We start from the raw sequence: 16,216 nt of genomic DNA, 5'->3' as shown, positions 1-16,216 counted from the left end.
GATTCTTCTCTTTCTGATTGCTGCTTAGTCTCCTAGGTGGTCCATGCGCCCATCAGCCAGGACTTTTCTAGTATTTTATCAACAAATTTGTACTTCCTCCTCTTCTAATCCTTGTGACTCAGAATTTACATTCCTAGAGGTGAATGGCTCCTTTCTCCTGCTCTCTCCCTATATTTTCATCACTTTTCAGTTCCACCTCACCACCACTTGCCAAACCCTTTCCTAGATATCTCCACTCTAGAGTGTCTTTATCTATCTCTCTTACTTAATATCCATCTCTGAAGAAAAGTCTGTTCTTTGCCTTTCCAGATCCAGCTCTTCTACTTGCATCCCCAACTTCTATCCTCTAGGAACCTGCCCCATCAGTCACCCCTTTCTCTTTTATTTTAAGCTTTCCCCTATCAGCTGGCTCCTTCCTTGTTATTTACATTCTCAGGTCTACTCATGATTTAAAAAACACCTTCATTTGAACTTGCCATTCCCTCAGGTCATTCCTTTGTATCTTTCATCCTGTTCACTGCCAAATTCTCTTAAGAATAGTGCACATTTGCTATTTCTACTTCCTTTACCACCCACTTCTTTCTTCCACTCTTGCTTCTAATATCACCAATGATTTCAAAGGTTAAATCTTATTTAGCCATTTCTTATTCTTAATCCTCCTTTTGTATTTTTGGAGACTGCTGACACCCCTTTTATGTACCCTCTCCTTTGCTCCATTAACCCCATACCAAATGAATTGCCTGGTCCTATCTAGAGCGCCTCCAAATTATCTCTCACATCTGTTCCCTTTTCTCTACTCACATATCCAGCACCTTAGTTCAAGTCCTCATCACCTTAACCTGTACCACTGCAATAATGGGTATAAGTGGGTATAAGGCATGAGGGAGGGTCAAAGGAGCACTAAATTCTAAGTCAGGAGAACTAGGTTCAAATCCTGGCTCTTAATACCTGCTTCACTTAACTTCTCTAGGCCTTAGTTTCCTCATCTATAAAACATTAGGATGTACTTGATAATCATTTTCTTTCAGCATTATTCTGATACTATTCTGGACAATAAGTGAATTTCATTTCTCCTTATTTTTCTTGTTGCATAAGAATGATAATAAGGAAGATGGAGAGTTTCCTCTCCTTCACAGGCAAACAGGATTTTTGACAATCCAGGACTAGTTATTCCTTACCTGCTCCAAATGGAAGACAGCTGCTGAGATCCTTTGTACTCGCTCCACTGTCTTTTCTGGATCACAGGGCTCCTCAGTCTTTAGAACATCTTTGTATAGGTTAAGTTGCCACTTTACAGCTGGATCATCAGACTGAAAATCAATGCATGTCAAAGACGTGACCAACCATGTCTACCTTTGTCATGGGCTTTATAAAAAGAAACAAGTTGTACTGGATTCCTTAGAGAAAAGAGAATGATAAAATAATTTTCCTCTTTGGCCTACAGAGGAGAATCAACTTTGAAAGCATACCATTTCAGTATATCTTCCTTGGCCCATTTCCAAGAATAAATGAAGGTATACCAATTATGTTTCTCCTGATCACCATCTGGGAATCATGAACTGAAAGGTTGAAATGAGGACCAAAAACTAATGCAATGTTAGACACAGTTACCTGGAAAATCTCAAGTATTATGGAGAGTGGGGGAAATTATACAATGATTTGCCTCAAATATATAATGCTGATATTTCTGCCACAGTTGAGGGACTGGTCGGGTCATCATATTGAAATTTACAGACTGTTAGGGAGGATGAAGGATTCCTAAAGGAAACCTAAGCAAAGTTTCAATGGGAAAAATTTTTGTTCTGAAGTGGAAAGGAGATTTGACCACAGTTAGGTTGAGAGAGAATAGAAGAATGCTAAATAGAGGGAAAAGGGCAAGAAAAGGGATCTGTACTATTAGAGTTTAAAAAGAAAACCAAACCCTCCAAACCCACAAAACACAGATATGAGACTTTCTAAGGAGTATATAAGTGAATGTTTTGAGGAAGAAAAAGCTGCTCCTCATCTTCATGTGTAGGGAAACCATCAACTAATTTAGATTTTAAAAATAAATATAGAAACTGAAGGCAAGATGGAGAAAAAGATTATGACAGCATGGCATGGTCTTATACAAATATAATGATTGACGACAGAACTCAAAATGAGCTGAGGTTGGTGAGGGAAATAAAGGACAACAAAAAAGGCTTATTTTTTAAAAATCTATATTGAGATCCAGGATAATTATGTGGGACTTATGAGAAAGAATGCAATTCAGATCTAGAGAAAGAACTGTGGGAATAGAAGAAAACATATGACTTATTACTTGTTAATGATGTATATGATTTGTGGTTTTGGTTTTAAGGGAATAGTTTTTTATAAAAATGAATAATATGGAAATGGGTTCAAGTATGTATGTATATGTATATGTATAACCCAGTGGAATTGCTTGTCAACTCCAAGAGTTGGGAGGGATGAGAGGAGGAAGAAAACAGGAATCATGGAAAAAAAATTTAAAAATTAAAAATAGAAAAAATAAATTCCTCTAGAATTTTTCTCTGAATATCTATTTTACTCAAAAGTATTATTTAAAAAATGAAAATAAAATAAAAAGCTATCTTGAAAGAACAAGGAGGATTGAAGAAGGGACGGAGAGGGCTTTTGTTTAGGATGTCTGAGACAATGATAACTGATAATGGACAAAAGGTAAAGCTGTTTAATTTTTATTTTGTTTCAGTTTTCTCTGCAAAGGAGAATGACTATTATATTGGAAATAAATGACAGAACATATAGGAGACAGGCATTTACTAAATGCTTATTTTGTGATAGACACATTTCTTATCTCTTTTAATAGGGAGTTTATATATCCAAAATAAATATCCAGGAGACAATATTAATAATCCCAGCTGTTTAATTTAAGTGACTTGGCCCAAATGAATTATTTCCTTAGCTACTGAAAAAACTGGAAGATGTGATTGCTGAACCCCAGCAGTGATATCTGAAAGACCACTGAAAACAGGAGTGGATTAGAGAACAAATGCTATCCAAATTTTTCATTAAAAAAAAAAAAGAAAGCAATCTACAAACTAGCAGCCAGTGATTTTGACTTTGAGTTTTGGGGAAATTTCAGAATGAATTATTTTAAAAAAAGGTTGGAAAAGGCCTAGGAAGGTAAGCAGTGATTACGAAGAGCTGATTATAGCAGAAGCACATTTCATTTTTTTGAGAGGATACTTAAGCCAGTAGATAAGGAGAATACTGTTGGTATGGCTTAACCAGATTTTCTAAAAGTTCCTGATGAATAATATTCTGCTATTCTTCTGGAAACTGTTTCCAGATAGGGATTAGATAATTAGATGGATTCAGGACTGGTTGGATAGGTGAACTCAAAGAATAGTGATCCATTGTCAATGTGGTAGGAGATTTCCAGTGGAGTACTCCAGGAATCTGTGGTGGACATTTGCTATTTAATTTTTTTTATCGACTTGAAAAAGGGCATAAATGGTATGCTCATCAAACTTACAGATAGTACCCAGTTAACAGTTAACATACTGGGTGGCAGAGTCAGAGTCCAAAATGACCTCAACAGGCTAGAACAAAACTTCAAAGGGATAAACATAAAGCCTTTCACTAGGATACAAAAATCAATTTCACAAATATTAAAATAGGAAACATTAATAGACAGCAGTTGTTCTGAAGAAGATTTGGGTATTTTAGTGGACAGAAAACTCAAATTGTACCAGCAATCTAAGATGGCAGCCAAAAAAAGCTAATTTTTTTGGCTTCATTGAGAAGCATAGCTTCCAGAATAGAGAGATTTCCCTCTGCATGGGGAACTGCCCTTGCCATACCTAGTTTGGAGTACTGTTTTCAGTTTTAAGTGCCATAGCGGGTGGAAAGTACATAGAGGAGGGCAACTAGGATGTTGAGAGGAATTGAGGTCATGTCATATGAGGATTAACTAAAGTTAACTGGGCATGTTTAATTTGGAAATCTTCTAAAGGACATGATAACTGTCCATAGGTATGAGAAGGGCTGTTGTGTAGGTAAGACTAAACTCATTCCATTTGGTCCTAGAGAATGGAACCTGAAGTAATAGGTGGAAAATTTGAAGAGACCAGTTTAAACTTCATGTTAGAGGAAAAAAAAGATCAAACTATTCAGCAGTTAAAACTTTTCAAAAGAGTAAACTGCTTGGAGAGGTGGTGGTTTTCCCTTCCTTAGACACTGTAAAACAGAGGCTGAACAGTCACTTCTTGGGTATGTCATAGTGGGTTTGGCTAGAATATGGCTGCTTAGGTCTCTTCCAACTATTAAATTCTATGATTCTTTGATTATGTGAATGCTAGAAAAAGAGCTACTTTGCTGGATAAACCGAAAACCTTTCCTGAATTAAAAAGTATATCCTCTCTTCCACAAATCTTAAGAAAGGCATTCTCAGTATTTTAACAGGGATAAGCAATAAGTTAGCATAATGACAACACGGGAATAAAATCTTTATAAACCATATACTGTCACCTCCACCCCGTCCACTGAATTGAACTATATATCAAGTTATATATGAGTCTCTATTCTTGAGTACTAAGACATGGTTTTTAAAACATATTTTGAAACAAAGTTTATTAATATTTTCTGTTCTTTCCCTATCTTTTTCTTTCCGCCATTCTAGGCCAGTGTTGGCAAACCTTTTAGAGATTGTGTGCCCATACTGTACCCCCCAAACTGCCTGTGAGCCCCCTGCATTGCCCCAGATAGGGAAGGGAGGGAGCAGCATTGGGCTGTTGGGAGGAGGCAAGGCATATGAACATTGTCCTTAGGGGGATAGCAGTGCCCTCCAGCATGTGCAGGCACGTGTGCCATGTGTTCACTAATATGGTTCTAGGTTCATTTCTACTTCTCTTCCTGGTATGGCTGACCATTCTTATGATACTCTCTTTTCTTCCTTTTGCTGTTTATCCTCTTTACTAAGAAAGTAATTTCTTTTTACTCTTGGGCATATAGAAAAATTGAGAGCCTCCTGAGGAAGAGAAGCATGAGATTGGAAAAGCTCTCAAAATTTTTTCATCTGTCTTATAATTTTCAGGCAGAGTTACTTGTACTATTTCAAATATGAATATATTTAGTTTCAAAATCTCTTGGGAGGACCTAATTTCTTTCAGTTAACAAAGTCAATGTCAAACCAGCCTCATTGTTAGGAAATCTACAAATTTAATTCAATCCTTCACATTATATTTCAACTAATTTTTTTGTGACTGCTTCTCAGAGTTGACCAAGTATCTAGTCATCATTTTCTGAATGATTCACCCTCTATCTTTTCTTTCTTTATCATAGATTTACTTTAGAAAAGCAATAAAATTTTGAACTACAGCAAGAAAATCTTGTTAAATATAAACATATTAAGATTGTTTTGAGAATATATAGAAAAAAAAGCTGTGTATTAACTCAAAGGGGACAGTGAAATGATCAAAATTTCTGTCCTTTAGAAAGAATGTGGACTTTTGCCTGATCAGTGTTTCCTTATTATATTACCTTTTCCTGCAAGTGCAGGTTATTCCTCAGATGATCTTTAACCTCTTCATCTGTGTCCCTCTGTGGAAAGAGATTTCAAATTTTATTACTTGTGGTATCTGCCACTTATTGAGAAGACGGAGATGAGTGAGTGATAAACTGGGATTGTTAGCACATTTTATAGCTAAAGATGGGAAAAAATGAGGCTCAGAAGTAATGGATTTATATTGAATGAGGCAATGGGGTCCTGGAGTAGTTTTAATAACTAAAGCTTTGTTATTTCTATGAATCTTGTTTTTTTTTCCATTTACAAAAAAGAGGTATAAAAGCAGTTATTGCCAAATTACTTCTAATGAAGGTTGAAAAAGATGGTGTTTTAAAGACATTAATTTTTAAACTGCAGTTATGGGTAATATTGTTATGGCATTGGAGTGGACTATTGTAATTATCACCTGTAAAAGTTCAGCCAAGTGCATTTCAAATAGCAGAGAATCATGACTTACATAACCATATCTTATTTTTGCCAGAGAGATCAGCTCCTGATCACCTGGAGTACACATATTTAAGCCAATGGGCAGCATTTTCTTCAATGCAGCCACAATGAGAGATGTCTGGATGGAATACAAATCGCCTCTCCGTTTTGTCTTCTTCCTTTCTTGGTCTTGCCCTCCAGACTAGAAATTGATGCCAAAAGAGAAAGAAGAACAAAGAAGGAACAAAAGAGAATCTCAGTGATTTTTTGAAAGGGATCTACTTTCCCAACAAGTAGCCTGCTTCTTTGTGGCTAATAGTTTTTCTGAGATAACAAACGAGGCCCGATAACATTTCAAAGGACAATAAAAATTGGTGGACTGAAGAGATGAAATTGTATAAATGATACAATAATTTTTCTCATTATTAAGGAAATAAGATTATTATGAAGAATGAGAGTTTTAATTATACTGCTCTGAGGCTTATATTGATATACATGTATTTCTTACATATGATTCTTCTCAATCTTACATATTTCTTTATCAGATAGACAGAGAAAGGAGTTAGCAGTTTTTTGGACTGATTTGGTTTCCTGATCAAAATTATGTGGGAAAGAAATAGTGTTCTTTATGCTTACAGAAAAATTTTAAAGGGCCATTTCAATTCCCTTAGCAAAACTGAAGATGTTCTGCACATCTAAATTGCTAAGGTCCAACTTAACTATCATTCCTGTAGCAGGATGCTGGTAGCAGCAGTCAATTTAACCATTTTCACACTTAAGTAATGTGAAAACTTTTCTAGAAATAAGGAAAATCCTGCGTGGAGTTCTATTAGAGGGAGATGTTAATGGAGGGAAGGATTCTAAGCAAAAAAGCAAAAAAAAAAACCAACCTACTACAATTCAACTGATTCTCCTTTCTTTCCATTTTTCTAATTCCTTTCAGTGAGTTGATTAAAATGTATAGAAGTAGTAGATTTAAGACAGTCATCTAAAATTCTGAGTTGCACATTGTGTACAGTAAGCTACACTCTACTCAGACAATAGAGCAGTGATTCCCAAAGTGGGCGCCACCGCCCCCTGGTGGGTGCTGCAGAGATTCAGGGAAGGCGGTGATGGCCACAGGTGCATTTATCTTTCCTATTAATTGCTATTAAAATTAAAAAAAAATTAATTTCCAGGAGGCTAAGTAATATTTTTTCTGGAAAGGGGGCAGTAGGCCAAAAAAGTTTGGGAACCACTGCAATAGAGAATCCATGCTACATGATACTAATTGGATACAAGTGGCATATGGGGCTCATTTTCCTCCTAGACCCTGGATAAGGAGACAAGGAAGTGGGGTGACCAGGGTCCCAGGGTAAACACTTTAGGGATCACAAAACCATAATCTCTTTCTGCCTCAGTTAGGGAGGGTTGGTAGGTAGTGAGGAAAGGGTAGGATGATGAAAAAGTAATTTATGTCCACCAAAACTCTGTTTTAAAATATGCCCGTGGAAATGTTTAGGGCTATGAAGTAATGAAAGTGCTATGGTTTACAATGAAAGCTGAGAAAGCCCCAATAACTGCTGTGTGGACTACAGACAAGATGGTTTTCCTGGATTCTGTGGTACTGATATGCAACTAAGTCCAAGGGTAAGGGAGGCTTTTATTTTTTTAATAGGAGATAGGATTTATGAGGATTTAAGTGGCTAGAAGAGAGCTTTGTGACTGATTTCATTGCTTCCTCCAAAGTTTTTAGTTCAATTTAATTTTGTTGCAGGAGATATTCTTATAAATGCAAATCTGATTTATTAAAAGCCTGCCATTCTCCCTCTATTGAGAAGGTCAGAGAATTCCCATTTTACCTCTGATCCCTGGGTAAAACTTTCCCACTACCAAACTTCCAGTTTATTGCAAGAGGTCCTAATTGTTTGAGATCATTAGCCAGAGAATACACATTCCTAGGGCAGCAATAACCTATAAAATAGGACACTAAAGTTGCAAAAAATGCTCTCTGTGGTCTGATGCACCTAAACATGATTATATGTAATCATATTGGATTGGAGACTGACTGTCTCACATCCTGTTAGTATTTTCTGTGGCATCAAGAGCACTCAGTACTTAGGAAGAAATCAGGGCTGAGTGGGAGGGGAAGCTATAAAGAGGGAAGATAGGAAATAAGAGCACAGGGCAAGAGGAAAATGGTAACCATACGCTGAGTTCCCTAGAACACAGCAAACAGTGAAAACCATTGGCCTCCAAAATGAAGTTTGATTCATTATTGATTTGTCTAGGGTTACTATCAACCTGGCCCCAGCTCAAAGCGTCTTTCTCTTCTTTGGCACATACACTAGGTGGAAGAGTCTGGAGCAATAATAATGAGTAGGCTAGAAGGAATATATGGAGAAAAAAAAAGAAACCACTGTTAGAAATAACCTGAAAATTGTTCAAGTAGAGACTTTATAGCTTAAATCACCAGAAAAATCCATCCTCCCTCCCCTTGTAGTTTTCCCATTTCAAATTTCTAAGTAAACTGGGGGAAATGCTAATGGAGAACATTGGTTTTTGTAGGAATCACCTTAAAGTTTCTTAGAACTAGGCCAATAACCAGGATCTTTCTGGTGGGTATGAAAAGCTAAAGACTACCTGTAGAAAATAATGGTATTTTCAACCTGAGAATGATAAAACTAAGTGATGACCCCGGCTGATAAGTTGCATGTCCACATCTTTGCCAGAGTTATTCTTGTGTTCTTGAAAGGAACTGCTGGGAAATATCCTGGACACCTCTGCCAACTAGACTGGAATGAGATGATGATGGTTTCCCCCATCTAAAAATCTAAAGTCATTCATTCTCTGGAAAAGCAACCATGTTTAGTGATCCAGGGTGGGGAATTCGAAGTGGGGAAACCCATTCCATACAACTCTCAGAGTGATCACAATGATGAGGGTAGCCAGAGTCTGACACCTCTATTACTAGGACAGAAAAGACACATCATGCATACATTTAACCTGTACCTTTACTTGCATGGCCTGTATGAAAAGAAAAAAGAAACAATAGGAAAAGAGTCAGTTAGCATGGGGGGCCCACACTACAATGTATGACATAATAATCACAGTTTTTTGATCAATTGAATGGAGAATCATTGGTACTTCAAGGTAAGTGGCACATCATATGTGACAATCAGCTGGACAGTTAAGATGCAGAGTTAATGACGTTGAGTTTTGTTACTGAGTGGAAAAACATTTAAACCCAATAATGTACCATTAAAGTGAGCTCATTTCAGTGGTCACTATTGGCAGAATGTCTGATATTCTGAATCTAGAGAGCAACTGGTTCATTAACTTTCATCATATGCTCAAAAAATCTAAAATCTTTTCCTTAACTGAATAAGGGAGAGAACTGATTCCCTTTTCTTTCCCCTTCAACACTGTCTTTCAGATTAGATATCAGCTATGAAACACTAGAAACTCCATCTTCAATTTCCCTTTCTTGCCACTCCACCTTTTTTAGAGGGAACTAAGGCTCACTCTTACAGCTTCTTGGAATGTCATTATTATTTTAAAATAATATTCTTGCCTAGAATTTTAAATCTATCTCAGGTAAAGGGATGAGGTTTGCTGCTCCCTATTACTAATATTAACAAACTCAATGTCAATTTTTACTATAATCAGCCCTTATAACCTGAGTTGGAATTTTTTTCTAGTCTTCCTAATAAATAATTTTGTTCCTAAGTATTTATTACATTCAACTTAATATTATAGCTATTTTAGTCTTCTCAATTAGTCTATAAATCCTTGAGAATATATCTTAACTTTGAAGTTTCCTGATCACTTAGCCCAAGAGACCTAGATCATAAAAGCTTGTTGAATTGAACCCACTAAAGTTAAAATTTCAATAGAAATTGTCTAGAAATCTCTGCTGTCTAATCAGAAAAAAGATGGTTTTCTAAAATAACCACTTTCATATAATTTATTTTTCCCATATTTAACATTATCATTATTTATAGAGTAATAACTTTGTAGAAAAAGAGACTTTTCAGATATAGGGTGGCTTCTCAGGCAACATTTAACAGTTTTATAAAATTACAACATTTTTGGGGCAGCTGGGTGGCTCAGTGAATTGAGAGCCAGGCCTAGAGACAGAAGGTCTTAAGTTTGAATCTGACCTCAGACACTTCCTAGCTGTGTGACCCTGGTCAAGTCACTTAACCCCCATTGTCTAGCCCTTACCATCCTTCTGCCTTAGAACCAATAAGGTAAGGGTTTAAAAAATAAAATAAAAATAAAATTATGTTTCTTTCTATAAATATGGTCTATAGGCAGATCCTGCCTTACATATTTCTTTTACATATGAATAGTGTGCTACACTAATCTCTCAAAAGTCCTTCCTCTTGTCCCCTAAGTCTGCCTCTCTTTTCCTATTTCCCTTGCTCTTCACTTCCTACCTTACTTAAGCCCCCACCTCAGGCTATATAAATCCCAGTGGCTTGAAACAAAAGGAGCCCCTGGTGTCATTGGCTAGTACAGAGATGGCAAATCTTTCAGAACCTTTTAGATACAGTTTGCAGTGCCCTGCTCTCAGGCTGCATGCCCTGCCCTGCCCCCCCCCCCTCCAGCCCAGACTAAGGTTTCTCCCTCTTACCCCAGAAAGGGAAGGGTAAAGGGAAGGGGGAGGAGTGGCCTGGGCCCTCCACTCATGGAAAGCTGCTGGGCAGAGGGGTGGGGAGATGTGGTGGAGAAGGGGAAGGGAGCAGCTCTGGTGGGTGATAGACCACGTGCCCAAAGAAACGTCTCTGGCATGCATGCCATAGGTTTGCCATCACAGGCCTGATAGGAAAAAGGGGTCCATGATTCCACCAAAGGAGTCATTGCAAGTTGAACTTTGGAAGCCACAAATTTATTATGTATGGTTTTTAGTGTTTATAATATTTTTAATATATGTATATATGTAATATTTATCATTTCAATCGTGCATGGAACTCCATCAACTGAGCCTTAATAGATAAGTCCTTTCCACTATTCTACAAAGCTCCATTCTGACTATGAGGTCAATACTATAGTTCAGTTATATTGGGAACTTAATAACTGTGATTTGGTCTCAAAACTAAACAAGCATGTGCAAAACTCTTTCTATGGCAAAAGGCATCCTGAATTCCAAACAACTGACTTTAAACAAAAGTTCCGTAATAGAATTTGTTCACAGATTGATGACTGCCTATATTTTCATTTGGTGAATAGAAAGGAGAATGAAAGGAAAACCAGTAGAAAAAAAACAATTGGGTGTCAAGGGTAAATACTAAAGATTGTGTTCATGGGCATCTTCTTATGTGTGTATACATGTAAATGAGAATCAGTAATGTAATTGTATGTTTGGTTCTTAAAAATATTAATGAACACCTATACCAAAAACATTTTCAGAGTTTTTCCAATAACTTTTATTAATATTCCAAAGTTAGGCAATATGACACTCACTTCATCTTTTGTATTACTAACCTGTTCTTTCAAACCTGGTCAAGAAACTAGTACATCTTGAGCTTAACATTTCTAACTTACCATTCCCCTCCGAGGAAGCTGCTGCCATTTTTCCAGAAAAAAAATAAATTAAAAACAAAGAAACACTTGCTCAGCTTTAAGTATATTTAGCTTAACATATATTAGCATACTAATGTCATATAAACAAAATATACAATGAGCATTCTGTAAAATGTTTCCAAGAAAAAACAGTCTTGAAACCAAGTGTAAGTGAATCAGATGTGAACAGCCTTGCTCAGAGTATATTTTCTTTATCTCAACTTTTTTTATGTTTATGTAATCACATATGGGGTAGGAATGAGCATGCAGCATTCATGTCCACATACCTCAACACAGACCAGAATGTGCAGAAATACTTATAATTTATACCGCACCAATATTCAATGGAGAATGGAATAAAAGCAAGCACAGGAGGAGAGGTCGTGAACTTTATTCAGCAAGTAGAGAGGGGAAATCTTATCACAGGCAGATGGGTACAAAGAGGAGAATCAACTGATGTTAATTAATAATACCACTTCCTAGCTTCTAAGTGCTTTCCAGAGTAGAAATATCCATGGAAAGCCTGGAAGCAGTAATAATGACAATAACTGACATTTATATGGCACTTCAAAGTTTGCAAAGTACTGTCATTTGAGCCTCACAGTAGCTCTGTGAGAAGGTACTATAGACATTATTATCACCATTTTTACAGATGAGAAAATTGAGGCTTTGAGAAGATAAATAATTTACCCATACTCACACAACTACTTAAGTATCACAGAAATAGGACTGAAGCTTTATCTACTTTGCCACATTACTTCTAGTGAAGTACCCCTACTAAATGGAGAATTCACAGATACTTGTTGTTCTGAGATTAGTATGAGTTTTAAACATTTTAATCTGGGAACAGGAACTTCTAAATTGGATTATTCTTAGCTAAAACTAGCTAAGCACTGATTGAAACATCATATTCCAAAAGAAATACATCTATGCTCAACCTTTAGTGATTAGTTTAAGTATCATGGATACATATATCCATGATACTTAAACTATATATATATATATATATATATATATATATATATATATATATATATAGAGAGAGAGAGAGAGAGAGAGAGAGAGAGAGAGAGAGAGAAAGAAAGAAAGAAAGAAAGAAAGAAAGAAAGAAAGAGAGATAGGATAGATAAAATGTCTTACCTTTGGTTAGTTAAATTTTCTTCACTGTAATAATCCTTTATGTCTACAGATTATCCACCTGGCCTCAAAAATCTACCTCACATACTGATTTTAAAGTACAACATTTTGATGAACTTTATAGAAGAAGCAAGTAGTAGATTAAATCTCATTTTACCAGAGTGAAAATTAAGATACATAAGAATGTAATGACTGGTCCTTGGTCACACAAGTGAATAAATAGCTCAACTTTGGACAAAAATATGACCTTCTGGGGCAGCTGGGTAGCTCAGTGGATTGAGAGCCAGGCCTAGAGATGGAAGGTCCTAGGTTCAAATCCGGCCTCAGACACTTCCCAGCTGTGTGACCCTGGGCAAGTCACTTGACCCCCATTGCCCACCCTTACCAATCTTTCACCTATGAACCAATAGACAGAAGTTAAGGGTAAAAAAAAATATGACCTTCTGACTAATAATAATAATTGCTAATAATAACAATTAGCATTTATATAACATTTTAAGATTTGTAAAGCACTTTACAAATAAAATCTTATTTTTACCTCATAACTACCCTGGGATGTAGTTGGTATTATTATCTCAATTTTATAGGTGAATAAATTGAGATAAACAGATTAATTGGCCTGTCCAGGGTTACCCAGATAGGAAGTGTCTAATTATGGATTTGAACTCTGGTTTTCCTGACTTCAGCATCATCTCTCTTTCTACTTTGGCACCTAGCTCTCTGTAAATCAGTATTTTGTCTCATTTCTGAAATCACACTGTTAATTGGGGCAAAGGAGCAGCAAGAATGATTTTATTTTGAGGAATATGGTGAGTATTAGTTAACATCCAAGAATTGCTTTGTAGTATACGATGACACTAAAACATAAAGACATGGTACCACAGTTGCCTGATCCATAAAGAAAAGGTTTGAAAATTATGTAAATGAAAATGAAAATGCAATGATTTGACCCTGTGGTCTTATACTACAAGAGACATCTCAAAAGGGAACATAATACTTTCATTGGTTTTTGGTTTTTTGGAAGTATAGATTAATAAGGAAATATTTAAATACCATGTTATAAAAGAAAAATAGCAATTGAAGTGTTCACAAAGATTCTGTCTTTGTGTCTCACACACAACATGTTCTTAATATATGTTTGTTCAATTGAAATGAATACTTGTCCTCTATTTAATAGTATATAATATTTCTTAGGTGTTCACTAATGAATCATGTTGGCCTAGTGTGTTAGTTTTGAAATGTCATCATTTAGTTTAGTGATTTGAGTGACAATCATAAACCTAATGAAGTTCAGTCACCTCTCACTAGAAAGGTGAAAGCCAGGGTCCTCTCTATTATACTTTCTCTGTTTCTAACTATGAAATGTTGGTCTAGTCAGTGAAAAGTGGGTAAGGTAGTCAAAGGCCCAAGGAAAGACTGATTGATTGGAGAGGGCTATGAGAAGAAAGAGGAGTTGTTCAGTGAGTTAGAGACTATGATTTCAATTAAGAATAAAATTTTCTCACTGGGAACCAAAGCCCAAGGCAAAACTATTTAGGGGTTAGACCAATAGCTGACATTGGATCAGAATTTACTAATAAAAGCTCAGGATAGATTCTATGGTCTGAAAACTCCTTTACATTAACAGCAACAGTGCTAATAATGAGATGAAATAATTTTTAAAATTTACTAAGTACATTTATAAAAGTGTAGCACTAATAAAAATGGAATTATTTTATTAAAGAATTCTTTCATATTATGAATAACTTCCCTGTCCTCAATTTATCTGTTTTGTAAGTTTTGACTTGTACATATCACCATTTACTAAAACAGATACAATAATTACATAGTTGATTCTGGTTCCCCAAAGTAGCAATTATAGTATAGCAAATCATTTTATTTAATTTATGAAATTTGGAATTAAAGGAAGAAGAAAACTCGTGAAAGTTATACTGAATCTTTGCTGCTTACTAAACTAAATTAAAATACAAAATTAACTCCATTTTTTATTTTCATATTCTTGAATGATCCTTTTGGTATAATTCAAAAACTTGTTAAAATCTTAAATAGAACAAATGTATTATTATGACTCACTTAAGAATCAATCATTTGAATCTTTCAATAGTAATATTAATTTACTAGGGGATTCTCATGCAAAATTCACCAGCATGTTTGTTCTTCAATATGCAGCACCTTTATCCACACAGAATGATATATAGACAGATACATGCATCATCATGTATTATATGTTACACATACTTTTATAAATACAGTCAACTCTCAATTATTCTCACTTATGGAGGGAAGTAAAGGCTCATGTGATACATAGCAATGAATGATAAATAAGTCATTTAGATTTGCCTTTCATTTTGTACTTACATTTGGACATATATATATACATATATATATATTTGATGATTTGGAAATTCATGTCAAAGAGAATTAAATTACAGTCTGAAGACCTACTTATTTCCTCTTTATGTTCCTCTCGTTTAATTCCCTCTTAACATTCCCTTCTGCTGGGAAAAGGTCATTCTTTCTCAAACTCCTAAGGTTCAGATCATCCAAGGAGAAATGGAAGCCTCTTGAGTTTTTGAGGGCTTCTTTGCATTAAAAACTGAGGGTTCTGAGATGCCAACAAAACTAGGTACTAGTGAAAGGAAATGCCTCCAGTGTCAGTAAAACAAGTATGTAATTACAGCATGTACTGTCAAAAATCTTCAAAGCGAGATTTCCTATTTTGAGTCTATCTCCTACAAGATAATCAAGAGTTGACAGTATGTACATATGTGTTGACATTTTTGCTATATGGTAGGTTTTTCTATTTTAAAAGCCTAAATTTTGGCTTTTAAGATAAACCTTTAAAGCGAGAAACCTTTAAAATGCATTATGCAAGTCCTAAAACTTCATCCATGTCTCTTTGTCAGTATATAGCATATATATCAACACTTTACTAATAAAAAAGGATGATTTTATGTATTTAGACTCAGATATTTTAGTCTGAATAATTTTCAAGAAAGAACAATAAATTTCTTTGGCTGTTACTTGACCTATCTGGGGGAAAATTGCCTGAATGCAGAATTAATCCTAGAAAAATATCAGACATCTGAATCATGATTGAGTCCTGCAGTTGAATAGCCCTTTAAAATGACAATTACTGACTTACTTTTGACATCTTGCTCTTGCTATCTCCAGTTAAAAATGCCAGATTGTTAATTTCATTCTGAATCACAAAATTTTGCTCTTCCCGCTTGAAGTTCTGCAGTTAGATAAGGCAAGAATAAAAAAAAATTATTGCAAAGTTTCCAAGAAATACACCTTTTTAAAAAAGTTCTTAAAGCTACAGAATGAGGAAGCAAGCTTACATGTGATTTACACCAAAGGATAAAAACTTCAGCCACCATTCGGAAGAGCTCATCAGAATCAGTATCTGGGTTTTTTAGCCAGTTGGATCTTGGGCGAAGAATAAACAAATTATATTAAATAAATGATCAAATACTCCATTTTGAGATAACTAAATTACAAACTCCTCCTCCCACCATTTCTTGCACATATCAAAGCTGAAAAATAAAATGGAAATTATTAGGAAAAGAAAGT

At 35.5% G+C, this 16,216-nt stretch overlaps 1 protein-coding gene across 1 annotated transcript in view; it reads right to left on the bottom strand.

The window, feature by feature from the left end:
* Nucleotides 1-16,216, bottom strand: part of RYR3 (ryanodine receptor 3) — a 570,927-nt gene that overhangs the window by 77,179 nt on the left and 477,532 nt on the right. Inside the window, exons 65-71 of the mRNA XM_044660040.1 lie at nucleotides 15,985-16,072; nucleotides 15,786-15,878; nucleotides 11,486-11,506; nucleotides 8,948-8,962; nucleotides 5,988-6,158; nucleotides 5,506-5,565; nucleotides 1,179-1,310 (exon numbers count right to left, since the gene is read on the bottom strand). Of these exons, the coding sequence (XP_044515975.1) occupies nucleotides 1,179-1,310; nucleotides 5,506-5,565; nucleotides 5,988-6,158; nucleotides 8,948-8,962; nucleotides 11,486-11,506; nucleotides 15,786-15,878; nucleotides 15,985-16,072 (580 nt within the window). The remainder of the gene's footprint in view (nucleotides 1-1,178; nucleotides 1,311-5,505; nucleotides 5,566-5,987; nucleotides 6,159-8,947; nucleotides 8,963-11,485; nucleotides 11,507-15,785; nucleotides 15,879-15,984; nucleotides 16,073-16,216) is intronic.

Source organism: Gracilinanus agilis, chromosome 2 (assembly GCF_016433145.1).
Source record: "Gracilinanus agilis isolate LMUSP501 chromosome 2, AgileGrace, whole genome shotgun sequence".
NCBI lineage: Eukaryota > Metazoa > Chordata > Mammalia > Didelphimorphia > Didelphidae > Gracilinanus > Gracilinanus agilis.
The sequence above is the reverse complement of the archived record's forward strand: the minus strand, read 5'-3'. Positions and strand labels throughout refer to the sequence as shown.